Source organism: Drechmeria coniospora, chromosome 01 (genome assembly GCF_001625195.1).
Source record: "Drechmeria coniospora strain ARSEF 6962 chromosome 01, whole genome shotgun sequence".
Taxonomy (NCBI): Eukaryota; Fungi; Ascomycota; class Sordariomycetes; order Hypocreales; family Ophiocordycipitaceae; genus Drechmeria; species Drechmeria coniospora.
Window position 1 is genome coordinate 4,735,621 of NC_054389.1, and position 16,852 is coordinate 4,752,472.

General features: G+C 59.1%; 4 protein-coding genes across 4 annotated transcripts; 3 read left to right on the plus strand and 1 right to left on the minus strand.

The window, feature by feature from the left end:
- Positions 1 to 61: 61 nt before the first annotated feature.
- DCS_01165 (putative MAP kinase kinase) lies at positions 62 to 1,879 on the minus strand (the record flags this gene model as incomplete). Its single annotated transcript, XM_040798500.1, has 3 exons — positions 62 to 952; positions 1,012 to 1,761; positions 1,826 to 1,879. The coding sequence occupies 3 exons, from the start codon at positions 1,877 to 1,879 to the stop codon at positions 62 to 64; spliced, it is 1,695 nt and encodes a 564-aa protein (XP_040659383.1).
- A 2,540-nt stretch (positions 1,880 to 4,419) lies between these two features.
- DCS_01166 (uncharacterized protein) lies at positions 4,420 to 6,030 on the plus strand (the record flags this gene model as incomplete). The annotated part of the gene is made up of 1 exon (XM_040798501.1): positions 4,420 to 6,030. The coding sequence occupies one exon, from the start codon at positions 4,420 to 4,422 to the stop codon at positions 6,028 to 6,030; it is 1,611 nt and encodes a 536-aa protein (XP_040659384.1).
- Positions 6,031 to 11,038: 5,008 nt separating this feature from the next.
- DCS_01167 (uncharacterized protein) lies at positions 11,039 to 11,773 on the plus strand (the record flags this gene model as incomplete). Its single annotated transcript, XM_040798502.1, has 1 exon — positions 11,039 to 11,773. One exon carries the CDS (start codon positions 11,039 to 11,041, stop codon positions 11,771 to 11,773), a length of 735 nt encoding a protein of 244 aa, XP_040659385.1.
- Positions 11,774 to 15,346: 3,573 nt separating this feature from the next.
- On the plus strand, positions 15,347 to 16,609 carry DCS_01168 (aminomethyl transferase; the record flags this gene model as incomplete). Its single annotated transcript, XM_040798503.1, has 1 exon — positions 15,347 to 16,609. The coding sequence occupies one exon, from the start codon at positions 15,347 to 15,349 to the stop codon at positions 16,607 to 16,609; it is 1,263 nt and encodes a 420-aa protein (XP_040659386.1).
- Between the last annotated feature and the right edge of the window lie 243 nt (positions 16,610 to 16,852).

The window sequence follows — 16,852 nt, forward strand, 5'->3', positions numbered from 1 at the left end:
GATGCGTGTCCGGACTACCCGAGGGCGCGGCTCTCACGCCCCCCCAGAACAAGAGAGCGATTCATGCCGCAGGAGGCACTCCTTCCCATCCCCACACAAAGGACAGATACTTGACCATGTTGACGCGCTTGGAGCGCATCTCCACCATCCACGGGTGCTCCATCATCTTCCAGGGACTCGCCCTACGGTTGGGTTGCTTCTCCAAGCTGTCCAAGCGTGTCAGCGCACCGTCCGGCAGGTGGACGGGTGGGAAGGGGAGGAGGGGTTCGGGGGTAGGGGGTTCGCCGTACCAGCACTCGATGAAGTATTTGAAGTTGTCGCTCCAGTACACGTCATTGTCAGGCTCATCCTTGAGCTTCGGCACCGACTGTCGGACGATGTACGTCAACAGGTCGATGAGGCCGGCCTTGGGCTGCATCTCGGTGCCGTCGGCCGGAAAGGGGAAGCGGTGCTGGGCCACCTCGAGCAAGGTGACGCCAGTGGACCAGACGTCGGAGGTGATGGTGTACGACTGTCCCGTGATGCGCTCGGGCGCCATGTAGTAGCTGGTGCCGATGAAGGTGTTTGCCTCGCCCTTGGTGCCGAAGTCGCCGGAGACGCCAAAGTCGCACAGCTTGACGGCTCCGTCTCGGCAGAGCAGGATGTTGGATGGCTTGATGTCTCGGTGGATGATGCGGCGCGTGTGCAGGTAGGTCAAGCCAGCAAGCACGCCCTCGGCGATCTTCCCCAGCACCTTTTCGCCCGTTCGGCCGCCGAGCCTCTTGACTTCCTTGTAGATGCTGTCGAGGGAGCCGCCTTCGCAGAATTCCATGGCGATGGAGATTGTGGCGGTGGAAGGGTCGACGAAAGCGCCGTAGTAGCGGCAGATGTGATCGGAAGCGCACTCCTTGTTGAAGCCCAGCTCCCTGACGATCTGCTTCTTGACGTCGGGGTCCGGGTTGGTGGTGATGACCTGAATGGTGGCCCTTGTCAGCGTCGGCGGCCGTGGATGGGGGAGTCTTTGCATCTCACCTTGAGGGCAAAGACGGTCTGTCCGCCCTTGAGCATGCACTTGGTCACGGCGCCTCCGGCGCCTTCGCCCAAGTTGCCCAGCTCCACGACCCTCTTCTCGAGGCTCGCGATCCTCCAGCCATCATCGTCGAGCTCCTCGACGTCGGCGTTCCTCGCTCGATCCAGGCTCAGCTTGTCGAAAGCCTCCAACCCTTGCAGGTTGCCATCGGACTCCATGGCAACACCGCTCTCGCTCCTCTCCGAGTACATGGACCCGACGGCCGACACGGGGTCCGGGGTCCCCTGGGCCCTCGACACCGGGATGCCGTACTGGGAGGCGAAGGAGAGAGCCGAGTATTGGGAACCGGCCGAGGTCGGGTTGCTGGTGCGGCCATCGAGGGGCCCGAAGCTGCCGGATCTCGAGTGAGCGGCGCTGCTCTCGCTGCCACCGTCGGTGGATTGGCTCGGCTGGGCACTCTGCAACCTCGGCTGCTGCTCATACGGGGTTGTTTGACTGCCCAAGGGAGTCGCCAGGTGCAGCGCCGGCGGCGCCGGTCTCGACAGCATCGGCTGCATCGACTGGCTCCCGACGGGTTTCGCGCTGGGCGATGGAGGGATGGCGAGGCCGAGTCTCGGCGTCCGGCCACCGCCACCCCTGGAGCCAGGGATGGCCGGACGGAGTATGGGGGCAGACGTTGACATGAGGGGGATGTGGTTCGGGCTTGCGAGGGAGGGTGGCGCCGCCGACGACGACGACGTGGAGAGCTGCAGCTGCGAAGAGGTTAGCTGATCCGTCAAGATGGCGGAAGGGGAGGGAACGGCAAAAGTTAAGTACATGTTGAGGTGCTGGTTCGGCGTATTGAGGATGGGACGGGGACGAGTCAGCCATGACGGCGGCAGCTCGCTTGCCGGCCGAGGCAGCTCGCAGCGCAGGTCGTTGCGGAGGAGCGACTACGTGGACGAGTCGGATGGACGAGTCGGACGGACAGCAGGTCGTGGCTCAAAGGAGGTGGTGACGGTTGTCGGAGGCTGCAGGAGCGGCAGGCCGAGCGAGGACAGGGCACCCAGGCCGAGCTTGTGAGGGGCGGAACCAGTCGATGGACGGATCGGCTGGAGCCTCGATTCAAGCACTCGCCGTCGTTTGCCCTTTTCCGCCAGCCGAAAATCCAATGGCGAAGAGCTGCCTATCGCATAGGCCCGCGTCTTTTGACCGTGACAGGGCCGGACCGGTTCGTCGTGAGGTGAGGCGAGAGGGGAGCAAGGCGAGAGGGGAGAGCTGAATGAATGACGACCTGGAGTCAGTACTAGAAAGCGCACTCGAAAGGCAGAGCGGCCATGGACCAATCCGATGATGAAGATGGCGCCGGGCGGACGAGGAGGAGAATGGAGGTACAGGGCAGAAGAGATGAGTGCGATGGAGATGGAGGGGAAAAAGGTGAATCGGCGTCGTTGGATCTGTCGGCGAGGCAAGAAGGTGAGGATGAGGACGAGGAGTGCTGATGGCAGGTCGAGCTGGCTAGGGGAGCGTTTGGGGTGGGGGGGGGGGGGGGGTGGTTCCCTGGAGATGGTTCCCTGGAGCCTGCGGCTCGACCCCGCCGCTGGTGCTGGTATTACGGAGTAACGGTTGAAGCGGTGGAAGGCCTTCCATCCCACAGCTGTCCTTGCACGGAGTAGGCCTAGGTCCAGTCATCACTCCAGCGCGTCAAGTTGCGGCCGGCACCTCCAGCGGGCGTGGCAGGCCGGTGCCCCCCCCCCTCCCTGCTCCCCCTGCTGGTGCATCGGTCGCCTGCCAATGAGGGGCCGGGACCCATTTTCCTCTCGTTTTCGCTTCGCTGCGTGACCACTAAAAAGCGACGACTGACCACTGTCGGCCCCGTCAGGGGGCCGTGACAAGGCTCTAGGCTAGGCTCGTAGCCTGTCGCTCGCACTCCGGGCTCAACTCGCAGGTCGACCTCAAACCCCCGCCCCTGTCATGCAGATTGGTGGTGAGTCGGGCCGGTCTGGGGCGGCTCTCGGTGCCGAGGTCGTGGCGTGGATTGACGGGAAAGCGTTCGTGGGCGCGCCGATCCTTCTTTTTGGTCCAGGACGTCCGACATCCGTCCTCCTCCGTCGCTTCCCTTTGCTCGCCTCCTCCTTTCCACATGAGTCGTCGGCACGGGTAACGAAAATCGATTCCGGTAACGAAAATCGACTCCGCCGTGTCCGAGACTGCTCCACGTTGTCGCGCCGCAAGCCGCGGGCGCCCAAACTGGGTCGGTCAGCCTGCGCCGTTGGACGACGATGAATGAAGCTGGCTGGGCCTAGAGGGCTTGGCTTGAGCCATGGCTGTCGTGCGAATCATGATTGATTGGGGGCCGAAGGAGAACCACAGGCTGACCGACATCCGCAAGGCAGGCGCGCGTCTACCCGCGGCGAAGGCATCTTCAACGACGCTAGTACGTAATCAGGCCAAGCGGTGCCGATGGGCTCGGGTACCAGAGTACTGGTACCAAGTATGACTACGAGAACAAGGTGAGACTGGGAGTAGGGATACAAGGATATGCTTGCTTGGGTGTACAAGAACACCTACTTAAGCACAACTAAGTATTATATGCTTGTGCACCTACGGAGTACTTACTTACCTCTATCACAACTACTGCAGATACAAGTAAATACAACTATTACAGTACTTGCAGCCTTTGCTTGTCAGGAAGAGAGTTGGATCTACGGAGTAAGTAATACAAGTTCGGGGTAATAATGCAATAATACCAGGTAGGTGTACACCTATACGTCACAAGTGCGGAGAACGGCGTACGGAGTACTCCGTACTCCGTCCAGGTATGCAGAACTGCGAGTACTCATTACCATACTGTTTGCAGAACAAAGAAAAAATACGAGCTTGGCTCTCGGATGAGCCTCCATTCCTTCGTCAAGACTGCAACAAGTATTAGTATTATTGCGAGCAATCGAGGGAGTAGTGGGGTTTCTTGCACAGAGTATCTGTCCACTTTCCGACCCATGTACTGTACGGACATGTACTTACATGTACATACAGTACGGAGTACAAGCGCTTGCAACTGCTCTTTGCCTCTTGACGTCGCAGGACTGATACGTGGGTTCCATTCGCAACCCTCGAAACGCTCTCCTCCTGCCTGCGGCGTCATGCCCCTCCCGGGAGACGATGCCCCCACTGCTCAAGTAGTTTCAGTTGCACTTTTTGCAGTTGTACTGTAGCTGTACTTGAGTAGTTGTTCTTAGTTGTAAGTACTTAGAGACCTACCGCCTCGTCCCACCGCCTAGTCCCACTATTTTTGCCAGCTGGGAGCCTTGTGGCAGAATCGCACCCCGGTCCCAAAATTTCCAACCAGCGTCGAAAAATACGGCCTCATTGGGGGGCATTCCATGTCTGTTCCTGTTTTTCAAGCCCCGCGAAGCAACGAAGCAACGAAGATGCGAAGCACGCACCCCGAAAACGAAGAATCAGGCTCCGACGCCGGCAAGGCGGCCGAATCGGGGTCCGAGTCGACGGAATCTGACTATCTGGACAATGCAACTTCTCGGAAGCGACGTCGAACTTCTCCCCAACCCCTGGACAAGCAAATGGAAGTCGACGACGACGACGACGACGGCTCTAAACCGCTCAACATGATCAGATCGGCAGTAGTGGCCCCTTCGAGGATAAAGCGCGCGACGGATGGTGCTGCTTGTGCCAAACCACCTGCGTCCTCGCAGAACCGAATCCTCGCCCCGACGGATCCAAACACCTCCTTCTCCTCTCTGCAGCTCCGGCCGTGGCTCGTTCAATCCCTCGCCAACATGGCCATCAAGCGGCCTACCGGCATCCAAAAGGCTTGCATACCCGAGATTCTCAAGGGTCGGGATTGCATCGGCGGCAGCAGAACCGGTTCCGGAAAGACGGTCGCCTTTGCCGTGCCCATCCTTCAGAAGTGGGCCGAGGATCCGACGGCCATCTTTGGCGTCATCTTGACGCCGACCCGAGAACTGGCCCTTCAGATCTACGAGCAGGTCAAGGCCATTTCGGCGCCGCAGAGCGTCAAGGCCATGCTCGTCACCGGCGGCGCCGACATGCGCGAGCAGGCGATTGCGCTCGGGCAGAGGCCTCACATCGTCATCGCCACGCCGGGCCGGCTCGCCGATCACATCCGGACGTCCGGAGAGGATACCATATGCGGGCTGAGGAGGGTCCGCTTCGTCGTCCTCGACGAGGCCGACCGTCTGCTGCACGCCGCCGGGCCCGGCAGCATGCTGCCGGACGTGGAGGAGTGCCTGGGCGTCCTGCCGCCGCCGACGGAGCGCCAGACGCTGCTCTTCACCGCCACCATCACGCCCGAGGTGCGCGTCCTCAAGGACATGCCGCAGAAGGCCGGCAAGCAGCCCGTCTTCGTCTGCGAGATCGACACGCAAACGCTGGCCATCCCGTCGACGCTCGCGCAGTCGCACCTCCAGATACCCGTCACCCACAAGGAGCATTACCTCCACGTCTTCCTGCTGACGGAGGCGAACAAGGACAAGACGGTCATCCTCTTCTGCAACCGGACGACGACGGCCGAGTTCCTGCACCACATGCTTCGCCTTCTCGAGCATCGGGTGACGTCGCTGCACTCGAAGCTCCCGCAGAGGCAGCGAACCGACAACCTCGCGCGGTTCCGCGCGTCGGCGGCCCGCATCCTCATCGCCACCGACGTCGCCGCCCGCGGTCTCGACATCCCCGAGGTCAGCCTCGTCATCAACTACGACGTCCCGCGCGACCCGGACGACTACATCCACCGCGTCGGCCGCACCGCGCGCGCCGGCCGCAAGGGCGAGGCGGTCACCTTTGTCGGCCAGCGGGACGTCGATCTCGTGCTGGCCATCGAGAAGCGCGTCGGCCGAGACATGACGCCGTGGAAGGAAGAGGGCGTCAACCTCGAGACGAGGGTCATCCGAGACGCGCTCAAGCTGGTGAGCGAGAAGAAGCGTGAGGCGCTGCTCGAGATGGAGGAGGGCAGGGAGGTCGGCGGCAGGCGGAAGCGGACGAAGCAGAAGCTTCGGGCGGCGTAGGCATCACGGCAGGGGATGATGGGTGGTGGTGGCAAAGGATACTTGCCGGACTGGCCACGGGTGCGGCATCGGAGCAAATGCTCTTTTGGCACGTGGTGCATCGTCCTATGGATGGAAGCAGGATAAAATGCCGCAAGATGGAAATCAATTCAGAAAGCAAGCGTTGGCATCGTCGAGGCAATGACGTTGACGTGCGGCCCATTTGCCAATGAGCCGCCGCTTCGTACGTGTTGTCAGCGCATTCACCTTGCTTGGTGCCGCCCGCCCAGCAGTGTCGAGCAGTGCATTGGAGGCGCCCAAGTAGCAATGTAAGCAACCAGGTTTCGCGACGACGTACAAGTCATACCCCGTACACGTAGGTACCATGACGACAACACAGTGTGCGGTGTAGTGACTGGGTCATTCGGCGCCGAGGCCGCACTTTTCTCGGCATCTCGGAGCGCGAGACGGGAGCCGTGCAGTCCTGCAGAAGCCAAATGCAATACCGTCCTGACGAGGGCTTCACGACGGCATCCACATGGTAGGGAAGCGAATGACCTGTACGAATTGACCGGCGTGACGAGCCATCACACCCGGGAGCTTTTCGTCGGGAACGGCAGGGAAATAGGACAGCCAGCCAAGCGAGGGCAACAATTGCCTCTTGGCTCCTTGGGCCGCGACGAGCAACGGGACGGCTCGGGTGGGAAGGGGCTGGATCCGGATGGGCCATGCCGCCATGGTCAGCTGGTCAGCTGGCCGCCTGGACAGACAGCGCCGTGCGGCCGGCGAGGCGAGCTCCGCGCACGAGCCCGACGGCAGGATTTCGTGCCGGCCGGGAGACGATGCTCTGCCAGCCGACGGCAGGTACATGTGGGTGCCGTCGATTGGGCGAGCTTGCGACCCGACGAAGCTTCCAATCGTCCAGGAGCTGGCTTCCGATCGCTCAGGAGCTGGCAAGCGGGACGATTATTTTAGCCACAGCCGTCATGCAGCTCTCGTCCGATGCGTGGCGGGCGGCTGTGGCAAGACGGTGTGGTCGGAGAAGGGGGCGGAGATCGGGGCGGGATTCGGCACACGGCCGACGCTGCAAATCCGTCGTCCCATCCATGGCTGTAATGCCCTTGCATGGCGGCGGAGCAAGCACGGGCTGCGGACGTGCCTGGTAATTTTTCGTCATGATGAATTGGCGATGCAAGCACGGACCGAACAGCACATGGCATCTGCTCTGCCGTGGGCTGATGACAGGCTGCCGTCTTCCTTCATTTCCATCGAAACGTCCCTCGCACCTGATGGCCGGTTGGAAGGAGCATGGTCACGTGCACGAGGCGGAGGATTATCCATCCGATGAAATCATGAAAACTGGATCGCCGCGGTTCCGCACAACGCCAGAGGCTTTCAGGGCACCCTCCAGGGCGAGCTGTGGTTGCTGTGGGCTTTTGACCGCTAGCTTCATCCATTCAGTCTCGGGGATGAACCGGCACGGCATTGCTCGGTGGGATGATGCGATGCGTTGGCGATGCGCATGCCCATACGCCTGTTCATGACTTGGTGCTGAATTTGAAGCGCCATCGGTGCCAACGGACAATTCGCCCGGGAGTCTTCTAAGGGTCGCAGCGCATGTTCTGTTCGATAGGGAAACAAGGCAGGATGCCGCCAGTCGCCCCATTCATCGCATTGGCGAAACGCCGACATGGCCAACATTGTTGTAATACTGTTAGGTGTACGTGCACTGACAGTACCTGTGTGTGCGACACTGCATATGCAAGTACTGTAAGTAGTTGTATACGTACGGGATACTTGCATGTATTATTCGTCCGACTTGATACGCAAGTACTTGTGTGTACATGTAAGTAATTGCTGCGTATACAAGTTCCTGCACGAGAATGCTCGAATCGATTGTACATTTCGGGCATGGTTCCGTTGCTGCTGGCTGGCGTTGCTACACCTACGAGCACAGTACATGTACTTGTACCATGGAAAATGTCGGAGCGAACCAACACCCCGAGCACTAGTTTGGCTTCCTGCTGGTCTCCGGCTTGCCATCTGATAGGTGACATGGCACATGGAGGAACGCATGCCTGAACTATGACCGCACACCTCGGCTCCCCTCACCCTCCATGCCGCATGAGCTCGATGCCGGACAGAGTCATTCTCGTTTCCGTCACAAGCCAATTGGCGGCGACTGGAGCAACGGTGGATTGATGCGGAGGGCATAGTGCGGCGTACCCGAGCAAGTTCACACCCAAGCACCTGCACAGGAATCAAGTGTTTGCTAGGGAACACGTATACTTGCGTTGCATACATGTATGCGCCGTATTGCTCCGTACAGTGTGATGCATGTACGGTTAATGGACATGTAATGTTGGTACGGAGTAAGTATACTGCAGTGCGCAGCATTTCGACCCACGTACGGAGTAATACGGAGTACTGTACTCCGTACTGGTAATTAGTTGTACTGTACTTACTAAGGTACAGGACTTGCTCGCAGTTGTGCTAGTACGTACGGAGTACTGATGGTGTACTTTCTTGTACTTGCTTATACTATAGTAAGTACTAAGTGTAGTTGTACATGTAAGTACTCCGTAGTTCGCACCAACTCCGTGTCTTTACAGTAATACAACTAACTACAGTACTTAAGTGCTTGCTTACTACTTAGTTTATTGACTCGCGAGTCGCCCATATCATAATGCCCAACTCCGTGCTCCATAATCACTGATTGCAAACACCCCACGCTGCCCACACCCCTCCCCCCTTCCCCCTTCCCGCGCCACGGCGAGCGGCGAGTTGAATTCTCCGACCGGCTTCGGCCTGTCTGCGATGGTGGTGGAGCCTGACGCCTAGAGGGCGAGATTTCCGTGGGCGAAAGAGTCATCGCACCGGAGATGCAGCGCTGCCTCAGCCCTACCTTACTGGTAGTTCATCAAACAGCACTCCAGAGGTACCCGTTTTAGTCGCTGCACCCACTCGATAGGTACTGCACCAGGCACATGTACCGATGCCAGCAGCACCGGCGCGACTTCGACACCTGCTGTACCTCGCAGGGCGCACGGAACAGCGAGCGAGGTACCACACCAAGGCACCCGCAACCGCAACCCCTGGTTTGGGAGACGCGGCACCAGTCGTCACACCCGCATCCGTCGCGTAGAGGGCGCGCTCGCACGAGTGCAGCGGGCGTATGTTGGTGGCGAGCAGTGACAAACGGTCCAGCCAGACACCCCCCCCCAACTTGCCGTTTGGTTGTTTGCCTGCTTCGCTAGATCGGCGCCTATGCAGGCGCAGGCAGGAAACAAGCACTGTATGGTTGCCATGCGTGCGCGCATCGCAGCACATGGGAACGGGCGACGCATGGTCGATTGCGAATCATTGACGTCGTCCACCCACGCGAATCAACGGTACCTCGTCCCTCGCGCAGCGATCCATGACGAAGACGCCGCCCCTCACCAAGACGGCACCAGGGACGCTGCTGAGAAATGCAACGAATGGAGTGCCGTACTAGTGCACGCATGTGCGCAGGTGCCTCGACCTTACTCGTACGGGTTGGAAATCAAGGAGATGGACATTCAAAACGGCGGAGGAGCGACGGGCATAAGCGGAGATAGGTGTGCAGTACGGAGTACAACTACTTGCAGGTGCCTGTGCTGCGTGTACATGTTCAGGATACAAGTACCTGTACGCTGCACTCTGTCCCGATGGAGGTGCTTGTGGAGGTGCATGTGGAGGCCGGTACAAGCTTGTACTTGCTTGCTTGCACAAGGACGCAGTACATAAGCAAGTACAGTACGCGGACTAGTGCCGGTTCAAAGGGCTTCGCGGCCGTGATCCATGATGGCATCAGATTACGAGTGCTCTGGAAGTAGGTTTAGGTGCTCGCTGCCGTTGTCGTCGGCGCATGTGCGGTGGCCACCGATACGTTGATGACGGGGCGACGAGGAGGGGGAGGGGGAGTGCGAGGAGAGCGCGAGCAGAGTGCGAGGGGGGTGCGCACGATGGCCGAGGCTTCGTCGATGACTGAGCGGGCACGCACGCATCGCATGCATCGCACGCAATCACGGCACTAGTCGACGGCTAGGCTCAGAGGGGCGCGAGACGAGGAGACGATCCGTCCGTTGCTTAGGAATCCCTCCAGTCGCTACGTCAATCCGCCGATACATTCGTGCTCGCTCGGAGAGTCATCGGGCCCGCCGTGGCGCCTACGAGGCTTGCGAGCCCACCTACCGTCGACGTACCCGTCCCTGTACGGAGCACCATGGAGCAGCGACGCCGGTGTACCTTTGTCGCGAGGGTACCTCCTTGGAGCGGCGAGGGCCCCGCGAACGCCTCGTACCGGATGCATGCGCGAGACATCGAGCGTCGGGCCCCACGGCTGGCGTCTCGGATTTTGTCAGCGGGATTACGGAATGCGCAGTGTCCAGTGGAGCGGACGGCGCGCACCCCTGCTGCCAACAGGCAGACAGGTGGCCCAGGCGCCTACTGAGCAGGTGCTGCAGGCCGTCGGGTCGGCGAGCGCAAAGTCCGCCGCGCCGCGCTAGCATGGCTGCTTGCTCATTGCGTACTCCGTATCGATGCGAATGCCGCTCACCCTCAACTCCGGCTTCGTCGTTCCCCACGAGGCTCCCGACGCGAGTTAAAAGAATCACAATCCCCCCCCTCCCATCGGCGACACAATTCTTTGCATCGCAAGAAGCATCAACCACAATTGACACACATTCCATCCGCCAAGCGGCAATCGCATCCACCAACAACTTGCTCTGCCTTCCTCCCGCCGAGCTTCGCCTCCATCCGCCAACGGCCCTCGCTTCGCCATCGCCGATTGGTCCAACCTGCAACGTTGACCGTTTCTTCTCAACCGGTTTCTTGACTCACACTCGGCCATCGTCCCCACCACCCCTCCTCCACCCCCCCTGGGCGGCACCCGCAATTCATCCCAACTTGTCGGCGTACCATTGTCGTGCGGCATCAAACTACAACACTTCATACACCTTTCCATCGACATATATACAACACGACCGACCCTCCTCCGTCCGGCAACATGTCCGCCGCAGTAGCCGCAACACCATCTCATCCGAACCCTCTTCTCCGGTCCATGCCCAAGAAGAAGAGCATGTCCATCACGCAAACATACTACCTCGCCCACAAGGCGCGGGCCAAGCTCTCCCGCGAGGCGGCCCAACCCGACCACGACCTGAGGCTGCTGGTCGGGCACGCCAACCTCCTCGACTCTCTCATGTTCGAGCTCGCCGACGCCGAGCGGGAGCAGGAGCGCTGGTTCAACCAATCGGTCCGGGGCGCCAGCAAGTCCGCCGACCGCCGCGTCCAGTGGGCGGATCGCATCGTCGAGCAGGTCGAGGAGGACGAGTTTGACGACTCCGACTCGTCCGACGCCAGCTCCGACTCCGGCTCCGAGTCCGAATTGGACTACGAGGGCGACGACGTCGAGATGACCAACGCCGTCTCCTCCCGCGTCCCCGTCATCCGGACCGTCTCCGTCGACGAGGACGAGGCTGAGATGGGCGACGACCTCGAGGAGGACTACGCCCAGCTCGAGCTCGTCCGGACGCCATCCCACTCCAGCTCCCCTCCGGAGCTCGTCGACTACGACTCCGAATCGTCCGACGACGATTCGATGCCTCCCTCGCCCGCCGACGCCACGCTGTCGTACGACGAGAAGGATGTCGGTGAGCAAGATGCGCTGTACGAGCACGACGGATACTACGCCTCGCGGAGAACACCGGCGGGCCTCGTGTCCGCCATCTCCGTCTACTGAGGCGCTCGTCACCTCGGCACATCTTGCCGCCTTCTCCTTTCTTGTTTCTTGTCCTTGACAGCGATTGGCATAGCGTGGCGTTTCTTTGAGCATTTTTTTTTTCATGATACCTCGAGGCATTGGTCGGCCGACAATCGAGCCCAAACCAACCTCTTCTTGTTACGGTACAAAACTCTCACCACTCCGGAGAAGGAAGCACGACAGCAAAACGGCATGTCGTGATGGATGCGACAATTGGGCCTCACTGGTCAACGCGGGTTTCACAGCAACCTAGGCATAGGCGGTCGGGTGGTGGAGGGAGACGAATCAACCCCAATCAATCAATCAATCAACCAATCTATCTATCTGTACAATTAGGTAGCCGATCATAGGCAACAACGTACGAGGCCATGCAAATGAGCTCTCAGAATTGAACAGAATTGTTGACATGCACTGCATCGCCGCCCCGCTCGCTGTGACTCACTTGATTCCTTGTCGATTTTCCCACCTGCAAGCATCGTGACTGTTTTCAAAAATAAACGGGGCCCACTCGGTTTCGGCGTGAATCATGGCGCGAGCAGCGATGGAGAAAATAAAACAGCGTGGCAGCCACCCCGCCCGGACTCGGACTCGGACTCGGGCTTCGGCTTGCGTCCGCGACCCACGAGGCGGCGGGGGTACGTACCTAGTAGCAGGTGCAGTGCTACTTGTACTGTACTTACTTGCATGTACGTACAACTAGGCAAGTGTACTCCGTACTTGTACTTGTACTCCGAACGGAGTGCCTGGATTTCCGATAGATTGCCGCGCATGCACGATCGGCAGTACTTGCATGCATGTACCTTTAGCGCATGCACTCGTGAAAAGGTACTCATGTTCTAGGTACTAGGTACTCTGGTCCTAGTGGCTCTGCGAGAACTCGTACGAGACTCGAGTGCTGTGGCGCTCCCCTCTTTCCCCTGACACACGCCGGCAAGATAGGGACTGGTTGGTCAGCAGCAAGATACCTGGGCTCCTGGCCAATGGGGACGTTGGACCGACTTGCGGGCCGGTCTCATCAGTAGTTTGGGGGGGGGGGGGGGGGTTTGTAATGGCATGAAGTGAGATTCGACGCACGCTAGGAGTATGAATTATTAATAACGGTTCGCCGTGCTTGTCGTGCGCGCCCGTACCACTACATGTACACGTATTGTACGGAGCACAGTTGCTTGTATACCTACAGTACTTGTACACCTCCTTGTTCACCTAATACTTAGTTACACCTACTTGTAAACCTACTTGTACACCTACTTGTCAGTACACCTACTTGCACACCTACTGTACTTGCACACCTACTTGTACATCTACTTGTATACTTAACTATTGTACAATGCTCCGTAAGTACATACTCACATGTACTGCAAGTAAGTACTCCGTTCTCCGTACCGTACAGTGCAGGTACGTGTCCTTCCAAGATGTCTTCGCGACAGACTGTATGCTGTAGCCGCGGTGTTGATAACCAGCGGTTCATCCTCATCGATCGCAAACGTAGAATGAATGAATTGGACCAAAGAGCGGAATTCCTTTTTTCCCCTTTGTGACGACATGTCCGAGTGTACTGTATGCGCCTCGTAAGTGTATGCACGTTTACGTATGTTTGAGTACTCGCATACGTAGGTACTATTGATCTGTGCGTGCATGCAAGGCACTTGAAGTACACATCTAGGTTTGCGAACTGGTACAGTGTTACGTGTACGTGTACCTACAGTGCTGTAAATGCCTGTGGTTGCGTACTAACCTGGGCATGTACAAGTAGATGTCGGCGTACTAACAGTACTGCCGATGTATGGGTACCAATATTTACTAGGCACCCATCATCTTTCAGTTGCACCTACAAGGGCGTGCCGACGGGACTGCGCCGCAATGTGTGCGCTAGCCTAGCAGCTCGGACGGGACAAAGGCCGCTGTATCAAAGGGAGCTTGGCGGAGAATTTCCAGTGCGATTCCGCTACCACTCCGGCCAACTCCGGTGGCGGACTTTGAAACGCAAGCAGCGGTCCACCACGTCCATCAGTCTCCCTTGCCATGGAGACAAAGCGTGCAGCGAAATGATATTTCTGGACACTCACCTCTACAATGACTAAAATTGGCGAGAGGCACAGTTGGCGAGAAGCAGCGCAAGTGGGATTCAATGGGTTCACGTTCAATGCACTGCACCGTCGGACCTGGGACCGACTAGTACCGCATGCGGACCGAAGCAGTCCGCTGTTGGCTGAACGGCTTTGATGGCGACGACAGATGTCGTTACCCTTTTTACCCTTTTTGCGCTGCACTTATTCGAAAAGGCCTTTCTTACCGATGCAAGGATTGCCGTTCTCGAATCGGCCATTTGCGCACAAAACGTTTGTTGATGTCATATATAACAAGTGACTAATATCCAGCGCAGATGTACACTCGTGCCTTGCATGGTCAAGTGCAGCATTGCAAGAGCCAATGCAGCGCACATCCGTTCATCGCCTTGTCGCGCCGGTGTCCACTGCTCGTGCTCACCGACACCATCGCACGGCAGTGCTTGGATGGTAGATGGTGGTCGCAGGGCAGCACGCGCGTCATCGTCAGCAAGTGGCATCGGTCCTACTGGCAGCATGAGAGATCCTCCACCAAGGATGATGGAGCGTGCCGTCTACGACTGGACTGTATCGAGTGAATCAGTTGCTAAATGAGATCAGATGAAGAGACAAGTGGCAATCGATGTATGTTCCGATGCACGCATATGCTGATGCTCGGAATAACCCATCAGCATCGGACGACGGCGCAGGCGTCGGTCATGTTGGACATTGGGTTGGTGGGCAATGCATTGCTTCACTGATCGACCAACCGGCCACCTAGTACCTGTAGGTAGTCGGCCAACCGCCATTGCCAAGTACGAGTACTGGCGATGATGGGAAAATAGTCGATGGCAATGATGGCTACGTACGACCAAATTGCTGGGAATGTCACGAGGTATCATCGTATTACATGCATTCCACGGGAGGCTGAGGAAGCAGGCTGCTTGTCAAAGGCATCCGTTTTCGGCGTAATGTGTACCAAGGTGAAAATGGTACAACGCCGTCTGATTCTGCTTCGGCGGGTTTCAAAGTCGCGGTACCGGCGCTTCTTGACTTTCGGCAACTTGGTCTGCAGGACGACGTTCATACATGCTCAAGGTATTTTGAAACAAAGTAGGTGTAAGCAGTATTGAGTAAACAAGCAAATGCCGTGGAGAGTGTGACCTTCAGCGTGACGACATCGATCATACAGGTACGGAGTACCTAAGTACTTACTGTACAGTATTACTGTACAGTGATTTCTGTAATTACTCCGTACAGTACAGATACAGCAGAAATAGGTGGATACACCTGCCAGCTGATTGGTGCAACTCGACCTGTACCTATCGAGCTTGCCGTGCTCCGTACATGTACATGTGCTCTTACGCTTACGCTTGGGCTTGCCAGCACCGAATCCAAATGTACCGGTACATTGTTCTGGAATCTTGGCTGGTACCTGGCCGAGAGCAACCTGACGCAAGCTCTTCCCACCCAGACCTCCGTTCGCCTCACCGTCTCCTCCTCCGCCATGGGCAGAATGGCAAAGCCCTCGTTCCTGCGCGCCATGCCCTCCACGAGCCTTGGCCCCTGTCGAAAAAGTCTCAAGGCCAGCCCCGGGATTGGCCCCGGCCTGCGCCGCGTCTGTCCGAGCTGTCGGCTTCCTCAGCGCCGTCCGTTCGCGAGCGCGACGTCACCGACGCCGCCCCCGAAGCCGCCGTCGTCCGGGTTCGCGGCCCTGCCGTCGAGGCACCTCCTGTCCGTGTCGGGCCCCGAAGCCGCCAAGTTCCTGCAGGGCATCGTCACCGCCAACGTGTGCCGGCCCGACGGCTCGCCGCGCACCGATGGCTTCTACACGGCCTTCCTCAACGCGACGGGCCGAGTGATGCACGACGTCTTCCTCTACCCCTTTCCGAGCCGCTCGGGCTCGAGAGACGACGCCGACCGAGGTGGCTTCCTCGTCGAGGCGGACGCGAGCCAGATGAGCAGGCTGGCCAAGTACGTCAAGAGGTACAAGCTTCGGGCCAAGGTCGACGTGCGCATCATGACCCCCGACGAGGCGTCCGTCTGGCACGTCTGGGACGACGCCGGCCATCTCCGCCTGGCGTCCGGCGCCGACAGCATCGTCGCCAGAGACGACCGAGCGCCCGGTCAGGGCTATCGGATCGTCCAGCTCAACGGCAGGAGGCCCGAGGTCGAGGTCGAACCGTCGAGCGAAGAGGCGTACACGGTGAGGAGGTACCTCCGCGGAGTGCCCGAGGGACAGGACGAGATGCTGCGAGAGCAGGCGCTGCCGCTGGAGAGCAACATTGAGCTGATGGGCGGCATCGACTTTCGCAAGGGCTGCTACGTCGGCCAGGAGCTGACGATACGGACCAAGCACCGGGGCGTCGTCCGCAAGCGCATCGTCCCCTGCATGGTGTACGAGTCCGACAAGGCGGTGCCTCAGACGCTCGCCTACGAGCCGGCGGTCGAGCCGACCGCCTCCCCGGCGAGCTGGACGGCGGCCATGATACCGGCCGAGACGAGCATCGGCCGCCTCGGCAAGCGGGGTCGCAGCGCCGGTCGCTGGCTCAAGGGCGTCGGCAACATCGGCCTCGCCCTCTGCCGGCTCGAGATCATGACGGACGTGGTGCTGCCGGGCGAGCAGCCGGCCGCCACCTTGTCGGCCGAGGACGAGTTCGAGCTCGGCTGGGGCGAGGAAGAGGGCGGCGCCAAGGTCAAGGTCAAGGCATTCGTCCCGGACTGGCTGCGGCAGCGGTTGAAGGAGTCGCAGCACCAACACGACCGCTGAAGAAGAAAAAAAGAAGCATCCACGCGATGGAAAACTGTGTATACGATACAAGAATGAGTATGTGCCGGGCACTTGGTGTCGATGTGTGCACATGTATGTTGGCATGGGATGCACGTGTGCAGACGCTGTGGACCATGTTCGGGGGGGTTGTGCCAATGAGGCTGCCCCAAACACGCCTACCATCGGCAGTTGACCCGTGAGGTGAGCGCGATCCTGAACCCGACGTCTGCCCAGGAAATGGAG